Source organism: Schistocerca americana, chromosome 1 (genome assembly GCF_021461395.2).
Source record: "Schistocerca americana isolate TAMUIC-IGC-003095 chromosome 1, iqSchAmer2.1, whole genome shotgun sequence".
Classification (NCBI taxonomy): domain Eukaryota; kingdom Metazoa; phylum Arthropoda; class Insecta; order Orthoptera; family Acrididae; genus Schistocerca; species Schistocerca americana.
The window spans coordinates 211,579,177-211,593,781 of record NC_060119.1 but is presented as its reverse complement, the minus strand read 5'-3'; the positions used below and the strand labels follow the sequence as shown (position 1 = coordinate 211,593,781).

The window sequence follows — 14,605 nt, the reverse complement described above, 5'->3', positions numbered from 1 at the left end:
TGGACATTAGTGACTTTTGGTCAGAGCTTGTAAGGGAACAATGCACAGTGAGCAAGCTGAAGTAGGGGAGTACAGGTTCCCAGGAGTGGAAGCAGTTGGTGTCTCCAGTGAGGAAGGAGGTTTTGTGACCAAGAGCAGCAGGCTATGCAGTGGTCACTGAATAGCTGATTGGTGATAGGAAAAGGAACTTGCTAAACAGAGCCAGAATAATCTGTGTACAGCAGTAATCAAAGCAAGATAAATTGAATAAATACAGAGTGTACTATTAACAACACAAATGAAGAGTAACAATAATAATATAATAAATTGCTAAATAAAAATGGAAGTAAGGCAAAGTTGATACAGTAATTGACAAAGTAAGTAAGAAACAATTTAAAGGAAAAAAAAAAAAAACAGGAATTTCTAATGAAGTAAAACAAAACAGTTAACACATTAGTTAAGTTATAATACTGTACAGTAACAACATTTTCGGTCTTTACCATTATCTTGCCATAATGTGTCCGTAAGTTCAGTTGCACATATCTCGAAATCACATTGTTCACAATGCTTAATCCTTCGGAGGTGAGATCTCATATAGTCAGACATGACTTTGTGAGTTTCTTCTTAGCTCTGAAGATCTCAGATCTTTTCCAGTATTACACAAATTTCACTATTATTGGTCTACATTTTGTAGATCTTGGTGCCCTATGTCCCTTTCTATGACCACTGTCAGTATCATTCGCTGCAGGCTTAGCTTCTCCTGGATAAGATTCGTCACTAGCCCATCTGTATTCTCTCTGTTATTGTCTGGAATCCCGAACAGTCTTAATTTATTGCATCTATTATGATACTCAGATGGGTAGATCACATAACTAATGAGGAGGTATTGAATAGAATTGGGGAGAAGAGGAGTTTGTGGCACAACTTGACTAGAAGAAGGGATCGGTTGGTAGGACATGTTCTGAGGCATCAAGGGATCACCAACTTGGTACTGGAGGGCAGCGTGGAGGGTAAAAATCGTGGAGGGAGACCAAGAGATGAATACACTAAGCAGATTCAGAAGGATGTAGACTGCAGTAGGTACTGGGAGATGAAGAAGCTTGCACAGGATAGAGTAGCATGGAGAGCTGCATCAAACAAGTCTCAGGACTGAAGACCACAACAACAACAACATGATACTCAAGTTCACCGACTTCTTGAACTGTTTCTGTTTGAGTAGTCCTGTCCTATCCACAGTTTCTTTTAATGATTTGTTCACAGCACAGATCTCACTCATATCTCCCTCCAGAGTTTGCTGTTTTTTGTCCATCACTTCTGCAGTGACAGCATCAATGATGGTGTGGACAGCAAGCCCGAGCATGTCCTGTGCTTGAAGAGTGGCACTAACTTCAGCCTTGATGAGCATGCCAACATCAGCGAGCTGGGCGCTGTGGCCGTACCTCCTGGGGTCAATTCGACCCCAGCACTTTCAGCAGTCTGCTCCATTTGCTTCACAGTTTTCCACTTTGAGAGCAGAGTCACAGAACATATACTAAAAATCAACTGCTAATGCGACACTAGGTGCTTGTCACATGAGTGTTGAATATACAGAACAGCCTAAATGCTTAATAACATCTCCAAATTGCAGGTAAACTTGCAAGCCGATCTAGTACACGTCACTAACTCACTGCCCTCTTGCACTTTTAATGACCTTACAGGATATATTAATTGTAGCCTTACATTTTTTGCACATGGTGCAGCTATCTATAACAAAGTGCTACAACGATTGGTTGGTTACTTTACATTAAATGTTCAGAAATATAAAACTGTGCACTTCACAGAAAAAAGCCATATCCTATGACTACTGTATCAAAGAGTCACAACTGGAATTGTCAGCTCATACAAATACCTGGGTGTAACACTTTGTAGGGATACAAAATGGAATAACACAGACAAAGTTATAGATAAAGCAGATGCAGACATTAGTTCAATGGAAGAATACTAGACAAATTCAATCAGTTGATAAAGGAGTTGCTTACAAATCACTCGTGCAACCCATTAAGAAGTTATTAAACTGATGTTTTAGTAATATTCACACCTGTCAGCACTTGTCATCTCTGGAACTGGGATTGTAGTATTATTCTGGAGACCACAGTGCATGAGAAAATCTAGAGGCAGCTCTTTTGTCCAGCACTGGATATCAAATGGCAGCTGCTGTTGCTACTGCTGATGATGAGTAATGACATGTGTAAGGCAAGGGATGACTGAAATGCTTTTGGCCTATCAAACGTCTAATTTTTTTTTTTTGCTTATCAATGAAAACACCAAAAATAATTTTCACAACACTTGCATTTTTTCAATATAATTTTTGGAATTTAATACATTTCTGCAAGTGATGCTCATTGTCTTCGTGAAGATCTTACAAAGTGCCTGTCTAATACAATTGCTGCTTTGACAAAACAATATGCTCATCCACGAGAAAGAGCTTTAGACTGGTGAAGGAGTGAGTGTTTAAGGCATGTAACTCTTAAGAGTTACCAGTAATTCATAATGTGTAGAAAAATATTTCATAGGAAAACTACACATTGTACAAGTGAGTTTTCCTAATGAAACAGGGAGTTTTTTTGTGCAAATCAACTAACTTGTAATAATTTCCAAGATATACTGTGATCATAAGTTTAATACAGTACTCTGAATTTACTGATTCTTCAAAATGATGAAATGTGTGTATGCAGGATATCCAAATGGTTATGTCGTCTCATGTGAGAACGTGATACCACTGTTTCTTTGGTACTGTACGATTTCTGTGACACTGAGCATCCAATGTTTGAACTACCGGGTACATTCTGAATTAGAACAACATAGTTCACAACCATCTCACATAGCACTTTTTCCTACCTTCCACATGAAATGTATTTCCACTTGCAAATAAGGACAACTGTCAGCTGTATAATGGAATGACAACAATCAAAATTTGTGATGGATCAGGGCTCGAACCTGAATTTCCCACTTATTGCGAGGAGTTGCCTTCCCGTTGGGCTATCTGAGTATGCCTCATGGCCAGACCCAAACTTCAGGATGTTGTCAACCATGTGTCTACAATCTGCACTATCACATCCATTATGTATATTACCACACAGGGAAGACATTTTCATTGAAAGCCACTTGCCCGATGTTGGAGGATAAATACGATAGTGCAGTGCCTGTGGTGTTCAGAATTACAATTCAATGTTCCTCTGGACACATAAGTCCAAAGGAACATTGCATCATAGCTCACTATGAATTCTCACGACAATATGTTTTTCTGAGAGTCTTCGTGTAGCACGTCCAAAAGCTCACCAGCCTATTTCTTAATGATGGAAAGCTAAAGCGTGTTCTCGCACAGTTTCACAAACTTTAAATGTGTCCCATTTCCTGTTAAATCTTATTTAACAAGATTCTGATAAGTGCCCAAAACTTATTTTTATCCATTATTGTGTCTATGTTAAAACTCCTGTGTTTAAGAGTTGTTTAAAATGAACATCATACTAACTCATGGGAAAAGTGTGTCATAATAGTGTCATCTGTCAAAGATGCCGAGATATTTTCAGATTACACCAGTATGAAATATTTGCATATTCAACATGATTAAAGATTTTTACACTTTACTTTATAAAGAATGATACAAAGTGATAGTGGGTATTAGTGAACATTCTCACAAATGTCTATCCATCTGCTAGATGAGAGCTATTAGAAGGATGCACAAGTTTACGTCATCCATTATCAGCAACATCACAGTTTCAACACCTGAGAATATTACCTGTGACATCAAACAGCAAAATGAAGATTTTTCATGCAATGCAAATACCTTTTGAGGACAGAAAACTTCTTTGTAGGCAAAGTGCTAAAAAGAAAAAGGAAGATGCACAAACTAAAGTTAAATTATTACTTAACTCTCAAGCCTTTCTGCATCTTCAGACCAGAATAAATCACTTCAGTACCACTCTCTCCTACCAAAGTGCACGTGCAAGGAGAGAGAGGGGGGGGGGGGGGAGAGAGAGAGGGGGGGGGGGGGAGAGAGAGAGAGAGAGAGAGAGAGAGAGAGAGAGAGATTCTTCTAAGAAATAGTAATTTAGCACTTTCCCAGAATTGTGTGGTGTCGTCTCCAATAATACAGGGTGGCGCAGTTAAAAGTAGCCCGCCTCCCCTTTGAATGGGAATGCAATGATTTTGGCTTCTAAAATAGAGTCAACAATATTGACTCAACAGTTATAACAATGGGCAGTTTTATGACATAGTCGACTGTTAGCATTACTTTTATCACCATTTTAGTTTGTTTCATCTCTTCACTTTCTCTATAGAAGACAGAACCGAGATTGGGGAAGCATATGTGAAAACTGGTTTGAGTAAAGAAACTCGTGAAATTTTTGGGGGAAAGTAAGCAGATAGAGGGATATCAGCAAAGAGAGCAACAAACAGTCTATAAAAACTATCACACTATGGATTTTTGCAAAATGAAAAACACCAAAGAAGTCCTTCAGTTTGCACACCAAAAGTTATTGCAGAAACCTGCCAAAAATTATTACGAGGCCAAAGAAGTCTACATGTAAATTGGCCCAAAAGGCGCTTGTAAGCAGGAGAAATTGCCAGTGGATATTAAAAAGTATTCATTTGAAGCCATGTTGTGTGACAATTGTGCAGCAGTTATGGGAGGATGACAGGCAGAAACATGTAGATTACTGCACATGGCTTTTGAATAACATCAAAGATTGTTTATTAGACCATTTCCACTACATCATGAGTGATGAAGAATGGTTTCATCTTTCCGGTCATGTGAATTCGCAGAACATGAGGTACTGGGCAATGGAGAATCCTTACATTGTGTGTCAGCAACCACTAAAGATGAAAAAATCTGAGTTTGGTGTGGTGACATGAACAAGCATCATTGGACTGATATTTTTTGACACTATTCTACCCCAAAACAGTTGCATGGTTGGAAATCTTTGATACTTTTGTGCTCAATTCACTAAATAGGAACGACAATACTGCTTCTTCCATTCTGATGGGGCAAAATGAATCATGTCTAAGGTATTCCTGGAATGAGTCAATGTCATCTACACTGAGGAACGAACCGTCAGCAAAAATTTATGGTCACCACATTCACCACATCTAACAACATGTGATTTTTCCTGCGGGGACACATGAAAAGCGAGGGCTATGAGACAAATCCACGCACAATACAGGAACTCGAAGACAACATCAGCTGTAAAGATGCCACAATTGATATCCAAACTTTACAATGCGTGTATCTGGATATCCTTAGACGTGCACAGCAGGGGGAGTCACTTTCAACGTCTCCTAAAAATGTATTTTTCATTGTAAATAATAAGTCCATTTTGGCTCCTCATTTCTGTAATTTCACTGCATTTTCTTTATACTTACACGGCCTCTTTTTATCTGTGCCACCCTACACTTTTAGTGTATTTTTGCATATCCACTGTTAAAAAGAAGATGTAAAAACATTTTCAAGATACATGAGGATGTTGTCGGAACATGGGCAAATGGAGCAGGACTGACAGCAATCCAAACTGGAAAATATTCCATTATGTCATCAGGTTACTTTCCATTCAGAAGGTTGTTGCACTGAGCAACTGTTATATTGATTTGTAAATAATAGATTTCAGCTATCAGTTGAACTTTTTAAATTTTATTGGCAGATCTAGATTTCAGCTAGAAACTAGCCATTCTCAATGCACTATCATTTTTGATCAATGCATGTAACGCATGTTGGTCAGGCTTCATCCACAGTTCATTGAATACTACATTGATCAAAAATGATAATGCATTGAGAATGGCTAGTTTCTCACTGAAATCTAGATCTGCCAATAAAATTTAAAAAGAACGACTGATAGCTGAAATCTATTATTTACAATTCAATTATGTACTCTTATGGATTCAAAAGTATTTTAAAACTGCTATCAAATAAGACACACAAAGCACTATATTAACAGTTTCCTTAAATTACACAAAACTCAGGCTGACCACGGCATATTTACATTCATATCAGGAGCTTCTATTTTTATACTGATTCAAGGGCTTCTCACATGAACTGTGTAAATTTTCATCTGTCCTCCTAAATATGGCTAATTTATTCACAATGGTCTATTCTTCATGAAAGAAGTTAACACATGGAAAAGTAAATAAGTTTGCTCATATTACTTTCTTGTAGTCTCAAGAGTATATCAGTTTCAAGGTAAATGACAGTACTAGTTACAGTTTGCAATTTTTTAGCATTATAAATAGCAACTCACTTTTATTAGTGTATCAGACAGCTCTACCAGGTAATCAAAGACTTGGGCATGTAGCACAGGTGAACTAATCTGATTGACGTCTCCAAGAGCTCCCAACATACGGCGCCATAATACAACAGCCACATCAGGCAACCAGCCACGCACTGTTCCTCCTGCCATTACTGAAGTTCGGCCACTAGTCTCTTGAAGATCTGTTGTCAGACAAAAAAATCTGAATGTAGTACAAAAATCAAATACAAATACAAATTTCGTTACAATACTGTTCTAACAGAGAAAGATATAGAAGTGGGGACAGCTGTTCACCACACAGGATAACACCTCTTAACCTGAATGCTACTAATCTTTGCAATTGGTTTGACAGGAATAAAAGACTAAAAATCATGTTATACTTAGATTTGTGAACTCACATTATTTTTAGGCAAGTAGGTGGCTTGTGTGTGTACTGCAATTAGGATCCTATTCAAATAGGATCTTATTTTTAATACCCTTGCCAAACAAGTCTACAAGGCCAAGCATTTTGTGCACTGTAAGTAGATAATTTGTGTCTTTCAAATGAGCATTGATCACTTAGTACTTTATTTTTTTAAATTGCTTTTCACTGAATGTTAAGGGCTATGTTTGGAATCGGAAGGTCTCACAGTACTACGCCTCAACAAAAATGTCTTTTTCACCCTGCCTCAGAAGACTGGTTGGGTTTTAAATTTGTGTGGCCCAACTACATCTGTCATGGCTCAACTAAATCACTTTTCTGGGTCACTGCAGACTGCAGTAATTGTGCACGTTTCCAGCTTCCATTTGGCAGCTGTTTTGTTTCATATTGTAACCACCAAGAGCACAAACAGATCACTTCAACTCTTCAACAAAAGACAAAGCCGTGTATCCCCAACATAAATAAAATACATTTGCCAGTATTTCATTAGTCAAATGCAATTCAGGCATTATTTTAGACAGGAAATTTATCGTTGAAGTTAAAATCTTCTGGGCTATTAGGCCGAGTCATGTTTCTTCCAAAATGTTCGATGTTTCGAACTCTCTCCTGGGATCTTCCTCAGGATCTGTTGGTGTCCACTACTGCTAGAACACTGTCGGAGACGAGTGTTGCGTCCACTTATAAAGGGGGAGATTTTCTGGCATTCGTGCTGGAGAAGTAACAGTATTGGTTAAAATCCATATGGCTACCATTGGTTGGCCATGGTCACCTGATTACCTCCACAATGCAGGTGACTTATCAAGTGTCATGTGGCTGTGGCAAAGTGTATATAGGTGAAACGCAAAGCACTGTCAAAGAATGCATTAAGGAACACGAACAGCACATGCGGCTAAAACAAAGTGCAAAATCAGCAGTATCGGAACATCGTGAGAACTTTGGCTCTGACCAATTTTAATAACATACGTGTACTGGCTAAAGAAACAAACATTTATAGAAGAAAGGTCCGAGAAGCGGTTGAAATTTCTAACAATGCATCTAATTTCAATAGAGATGACGGCTATAGGCTTCTGGCATCATGGCTCTCCACCATCAAGGAAGTAAATACGCGGCTGCGGTGAGTGTGTGGCATAAACAGCACGCTGCAAGTCACCTTGGCGGACAATAATATTTTGGGTAAACATTCACTCTCTCTTGCCCTGTCTGTTTCGAATCTAGCCACTCATGACGACCAACCAATAGTGATAGCAGGCAATTCAACCAATAACCCTACTCCAGCATAAGTGTGGAATAGCACCTTTCTATCCAATGACGATGGACTGTCAATGGTATCCACAGGAGATAAGCTTCTGCATCTAGCCTATGACTATGGCCCACCAATGGTAGCCATATGAATTTTAACCAATACTATTACTTTTCCAGCACGAACACCAGAAAATCTCCCCCTTTATAAGTGGACACGACACTCGTCACCGACAGTGTTCTAACAGTAGTGGACACCAAAAGATCCTGAGGAAGATCCCAGCAGAGGGGTCGAAATGTCAAACATTTTAGAAGAAACATGACGCGGCCTAATAACCCAGAAGATTTTAACTTCAGTGACAACGGCCACGAAAGCCTGCAGACTTACAGGAAATTTATCATTTTAATGTATACATGGTGCCTAAACAAATGCGTGACATTGGATTTTATACACGTTTGTATTTTGAATAGCACTATCATGCTAGTTACTTTAGTGGTATCACATATCAATAACACCTCACGGGTGTCAAAGTTGGCAACAGAATTGCAAGTTTCCATGAGATGCTGATAGCAGTCCTATGGGATCCCGCAGACCTAATGATGCAAGTCTGCTGAGCTGCACCTATAGTGGCTCTGGACTGCAAGCACACACTGCTGTCACGATACAGGATGGCCAGTGGCAGCCAGACAGCCCACTTGCACTTAAAACCTCTTCGATACCTGAAGCTACTCAGACACCACCTAGTCATGGGTCTGATAGTGTTGTTCATGCTTTAGTTCAGAGAGCTTCAACCTTGTTGACCTTGTGATAGCTGGTCTGTGTTTCTTGCTGCACCTCCACTTACCACTGTGTATGAAGTCATACACAACAATTTTTTGAATACCCCATCACCTTGGGCATTGTTTTAGTATTTTTACCTGTTTCTAAATGTTTAAAAAATTTCTCTAGAAAACTGATATCAGGCAGCCATGCAATGGAACACTGCTGCAGTAAGTCATGGCACTGCAGTGGTCTGTATGTGTCAGTCAGCTCTGCGGAATCAGCACAGTACAATACCATCGTTCATGCTTTAGTTCAAAGAGCCTCATCCTTGTTGCAGCCAAGTAACAAGGCATAAGAACAGCAGTCATACAGAGACCCTAATCTACAGGATCCAAGATGAGTGTCACACCTTGTCAATGATGAGATTTCAAACCTACAAGGAATTATTACTGTCAGTAAATGCAGGTCCACCTCAACCAGTTCTCAGCAAACTGTGCGAACGAATACATGTAATGGACATTTAGAGATGGATACATCACAAAAGACCATTATTGACAGCAATACATAAAGTTGCATGTCTTCAATGAGCCAAACAGCACAGAAACTGGACAGTAACTGACTGGAAGCATGAAGCATGGTCTGACGAATCACAAGTTCCCTGCTTTTCAAAGTATGTAAGGTGCCAAGTTCCCTGAGAGCCGAACAAGGTATTTAGCCACAGACGATGGAGCGTGTAGTTCAGGTTGGAGATGGTTCTATGAAGTTCTGGGTACGTTTATCACACCTTAACTGGGGCACATCCATTTGGGTTACCATGAACACAAAACAAGATGTTTGTTTCAACATTCTAGACGACCAAGTGTTGCCCACTCTTCTACATCTTCATGCCTAGTATGCTGTTGACACACCTAACTTCCAAGATTACAACAACCTATTCACAGGGCTACACACATACTTCACAGTTTGAAAACACTCAAGCACACTACTGCACCTAAACAGTCCCAGAGAAATCATCAAACTTTAAAATAGTGCCATATAAGAACGACATCAATGTTCGTCTTTAACTCTTTTTTGAAGAATGATACTCATACTGTGCCTGCTGTGCCATTCTGTTGGACTATCTATCTAATATTACAGTGTACTGTGAGCCAATTAATTACACACACACACACACACACACACACACACACACACACACACACACACACAGAGAGAGAGAGAGAGAGAGAGAGAGAGAGAGAGAGAGAGAGAGAAAACAATAGCACCTAAGACGTCACCGACATGCGATGTTGTAGGAACACTAAGACGTCTTGTAGTAGTGGGCCATATCATCAAATGCTTTCATATTCTTCCTTCACAGTTTAGTCCATATGATGATATCATGGAACAGTGTTTATATGTGTATCTTAAAGACCAATAAACTCGCAAATATGAGTTTACATCTTAATACTCTGTATCTAACTCTGCAGCTATCTTAAGACTTATGATGAGATTAATGAGTAATATGAGATATATTAAAAAAGCAAGGGCAGTTTTGTCATTAAAAAAAAATCATTCCTAAGCAGTTTTCATAACATTTTAATACCTTCTTCCACCCCTCTGTATATATACTCCCTGCCTGGGAATTGAACCAGTTTACAATAGTGGTTTTGAGTTCCTTCATATCTTCAAACCATTGTCTACAAAACATTTTTCTCAAGTCCAAGATGAGGTAATACTCACTAGGTACGAGATAGCTAATCTAGGGTGGTGGTCAAAATGTGATGAATCTTATCCATGATACAGACCTTTGTGTGAAGGCCTGTTTTTCTGGACTGGACTGCCCAAGACAAGTTTCCTGTACTGTTGATTTTTGGTGGCATGTCTCAGTGTGGTGAGAGTTTCGAAGTACGTATCAGCCTTAACTACTGACTACATTACAAGTCTTCACCCAGAAAACAGTAGCCATCAGTTTTCAACTCAAGACTGTTACTCTGATTCTGTGTTGGCTTGGGATACCAGTGTTCCACTGCCTGTAACCATGTGGGGAAACAGATCATCTTGTCAATGACAGTCCAAAAACACTCATATGCCTGACATTCATTGCTCTTTGTGTTGGCCAGTAAGTGTTTCCAGTAACTGACTTGCACACAGTTTTTAATATCTGAATGCTTCTGTGACGATTGTGTAAATTGTGATAAGTTAATATGGGAAAATTCATCAGTCAGAACACTAATCATCGATTAGCGATCGAATCTCAAGTTTTGGTCTGTCTTCTGCACCATTTACTTTTTGGATACTAGGCATGCCACTCCACTATTCTTCATCCGCCTTTACATGACCACTGTTAGAGTCTCAGCACCATTGTTTAGGATTTTAAACTACGTACAACTCATGACGAATTTGGGTAGCCTTTTGCACCTACACATGCGCCCGCGCGCGCGCGACCACACACACACACACACACACACACACACACACACTTGGTCACTTTCATCTATGGTCAAATGATTAATGAATCAAAACAGTGGCATACTCTGCTTCATAAACAATCAACAGGTCAATGCTGCATTTGTGAAACTTTCAGCTGCCAACATTTAAATATAAACAAGGAAACAGCCATTGCTTTTCAAAAATGTCTCATATCGATTGTTCTGCTAAGTTTAAATTTACAGATATCATACCTAAACTTGTACCATCTGCACTTATTACATCAATCTGCATGGGCGAATCTTTGATTGAATTGCTTTCAACTCCACTCGATGGAGCGGGAGAGGGGGATCTTGTTGGACCCTCTGACTCAGAGTACTGGAATGGTGTTCCTGCTGCAAGAATGACAACAAGTGATCAATACTTTACAGAAAATCTTTCCAAAAACTGTAAAATTATATAACAATATAGACCTAAATTAGCAGCACAGTTTTACTAATTGTATAAAAACTTAATGTAACCCTTTAATGAACCAATTCTGACATTAGCCTAAGTAATGTAGGAAATTGCTGAAATATGGTGAGATACAGATTTGAAACCCATTCTTTAGAAATATGAGTGTGTCCATTATCCAGAATAATAAGATAAATTTAGCTGTGGTACATACACAAAGTTTTGGTTTGTTCACAGAAAGTAAAAAAGTTATAAATCTATGACTGATACAGCGTATAAGAGAATTATTTGACCTACAATGGACTATAAAGAGCACTAAGGACCATTAACAGAAAGTTTCCAATTTTCTTATTAACAATTATTACCTTGCAAACAAATAGAAATTCACATGACAAAACTGCATACTGAAATAATTGCATGTGTATTAATAATTACCTCTGGCACTTCGAAGAGAATCCATGGAACGTGACTTGTGAATCCGGGTTTTTGGGTACGTACGTTGTGAGTAATTTGTGTCACCTGAATGAGCAATGATTCGGGCCACTTCTCTTTCCACACAAAGAGGTAAGACTGTGAAAAAATTAAGAAAATGTACAAACTTTACTTTCAAAGTCAGATATCAAGCAAGCAGGCTAACTCTGAAAATAACTGACTTAACAACAACTGAAGTAAGCTATATCTGACTGAAGTTCAAGTGGTGACAAATTATGTACCAAAGCAGCATCACAAGATAACGTTAGTTTCCAGTTTTCTGAACCACAGCTTCCTTCGTTGTGACATAAGCAATGAAACCAAAAATGATAACGATGCAGACAGCTGCATCTAGTCACAAAAAATTCTGATTCCACAAACTATTCTGTATCAGTTGGTACTTCCCAAATTATTGAGCCTGATATCTGAAATAATATTAAGAAATTTAATAATCAACTTTATATAACAGTACAAAAATAAATGAGAATAATTCAGACAAGGGAAATACTCTTAGCTTTTTTCTGTTTTCATCTTCCATTTGTATCAGCTTTGCATTTGCTTATCCAGTTACAGCTAACTAGCTGAGGCTTTCTCTGGTAGCATATGTACGTTTCTGTTTTATTAATTTGGAACATAATAAATTTAAAGGATAAAACCCTCATAAAATTTATTAGCTTTGATTCTATACATGGACTAACATTTTCATGATCCACATGTTACCTCCAGCTCTGGTTTTCCTAGTTGCCTTAGAAGACTATGTCGAAACCATTTCATAAAATAAAAGTGAAAATAGCATGTGCATGGTAGCTTCATTTACATGATTTAATACAATATTTTAATATGGTAATGGTAAGTATTAAGGCAATGTAAATAATTAAGGAGTAAAAGTGCAGACTCATCAAGAATAAATTTTTATCAGTTTCAGGGACTCTGATCATCACACAAGTACTACAGTTCTAAGATACAGACTTCGTGCCACAGTATGTTCAATATTTTACTTATCTGCAACAATCTTTAATGAGTCAACACTGCTAGAGATTTCCAGAACTACGATTCCTTTGCATATTTCTCAAAAACTATGTCAATGTCACAAGTAATATTTTCTTGCTGATGCGACACCACATAATACAGAACTTATAAAGCACATTATAAATGGGTCAAAATGTATATAACATGACAATGCAGTACCTGGGATGACAACTGGAGCAGCTCGACTTCCACAGTGACGCCCAGAATCTACCATCCTGCTACTCTTGTGGCGATGGCGATGTGCAACAGCACTTGATAAATTTCCCTCGCTAACACTACGTAAGTGCAGTCCGTGGTACCCACTACGACGTTTATCTGGACTAGGACTACTTCCCAGTATACCATGATGGTGGTGGTGTGAATGAGAGTGATTGTGTTGCTGAAACGTTCCACTTGACAACTCTGGAAATTGTAAAAGACTTTGCAAAGTGTATGGTTTTCCAAGAATAATTCAGATGGCTCCCAAGGGTGCCACACATTGTAAACAGAATATTAGAATCTGTAATTATGGAACACAGACTGAAATTAATGGTTCACTTAACAAACAAAAATGTATGCTAGTCCACAGAGAGCAATATTAAAGGTAATCAATTTCTGAAAACCAGCACCTTGTATTATTTACTCTCGTAAGGGGGGATGTAACAGAAAACACAAACATGAAATTACAAAATCCATTACAGCCACATTTATGAATGTACAAATCTAAAATGTTGCACATGTAAAGCAAAAGAGCTGTGTTTTACTGGGAAAATAAAATAAAATATGCAGGATTGATATTTTGCCAGAAATTTGAATTTTTATTTTTTTATTCTCCTTTTTATAAAAAGCCAGAACTCAAATTCATGCAATTAATCTGAAAATTTTATTGTAGTGTCCCGAGAAGGTTATAAGACCACTGAACTACAGATACTAATTTATGGTACAAATTGTTATCATTAACAGAGTTTTTAATTTTGCACATCCAAAATTAACTTTTTTCTCTACACACAATCATCTAAAAACCAGAATGTAATTGCAGGATCTCTTATTTTTTAGTTCCAGGGAGACAGCAACACGTGAACAGTTCCTGAAAATTTCATAGCATTAGTGCATATACTTTTTGAGAAAAGGCTTCTAATACTGTAAAAAATGTAAAACAGAGAAAATGAGGTTCAAAGGTTTTCTTCTCATACTTCTACATGTAATAAGCTTACCTCAATTTTAAAATCCTCCATACTATGAAGACTCAAACAGCATAAATAATTCTAGTACTAACCAGGTTTCTCTTCTCTCCTCTTTGAATCTGCCTGGCCTGTTTTTGCAGGGAAGACACTGATCTGTTAGCTTTCTTGACTCCGCTCTCGTCAAGGGTGTAAAATGCTTTTGTTGTAAACACACAGGATCTACACTAATTTTCTTCGGCACTTCAATTCTGCCATTATTTCCACTATCTTAACATAAAACTGCATCATAGACAGCTATTTTGAGTACTTCAAGTGCACAGAATGTCTTTCTTGAGCATCTACTCCAAATTAAATTAATGAGGCTTTCATTTGCATTTTGTCTTTCTGTGAAGACACTTCC

At 38.2% G+C, this 14,605-nt stretch overlaps 1 protein-coding gene across 1 annotated transcript in view; it reads right to left on the bottom strand.

The window, feature by feature from the left end:
* Positions 1-14,605, bottom strand: part of LOC124601302 (probable Rho GTPase-activating protein CG5521) — a 253,206-nt gene that overhangs the window by 158,053 nt on the left and 80,548 nt on the right. The window contains exons 17-20 of the mRNA XM_047136237.1: positions 13,202-13,444; positions 11,978-12,112; positions 11,344-11,484; positions 6,249-6,439 (exon numbers count right to left, since the gene is read on the bottom strand). Coding sequence (XP_046992193.1) covers positions 6,249-6,439; positions 11,344-11,484; positions 11,978-12,112; positions 13,202-13,444 — 710 coding nt within the window. The remainder of the gene's footprint in view (positions 1-6,248; positions 6,440-11,343; positions 11,485-11,977; positions 12,113-13,201; positions 13,445-14,605) is intronic.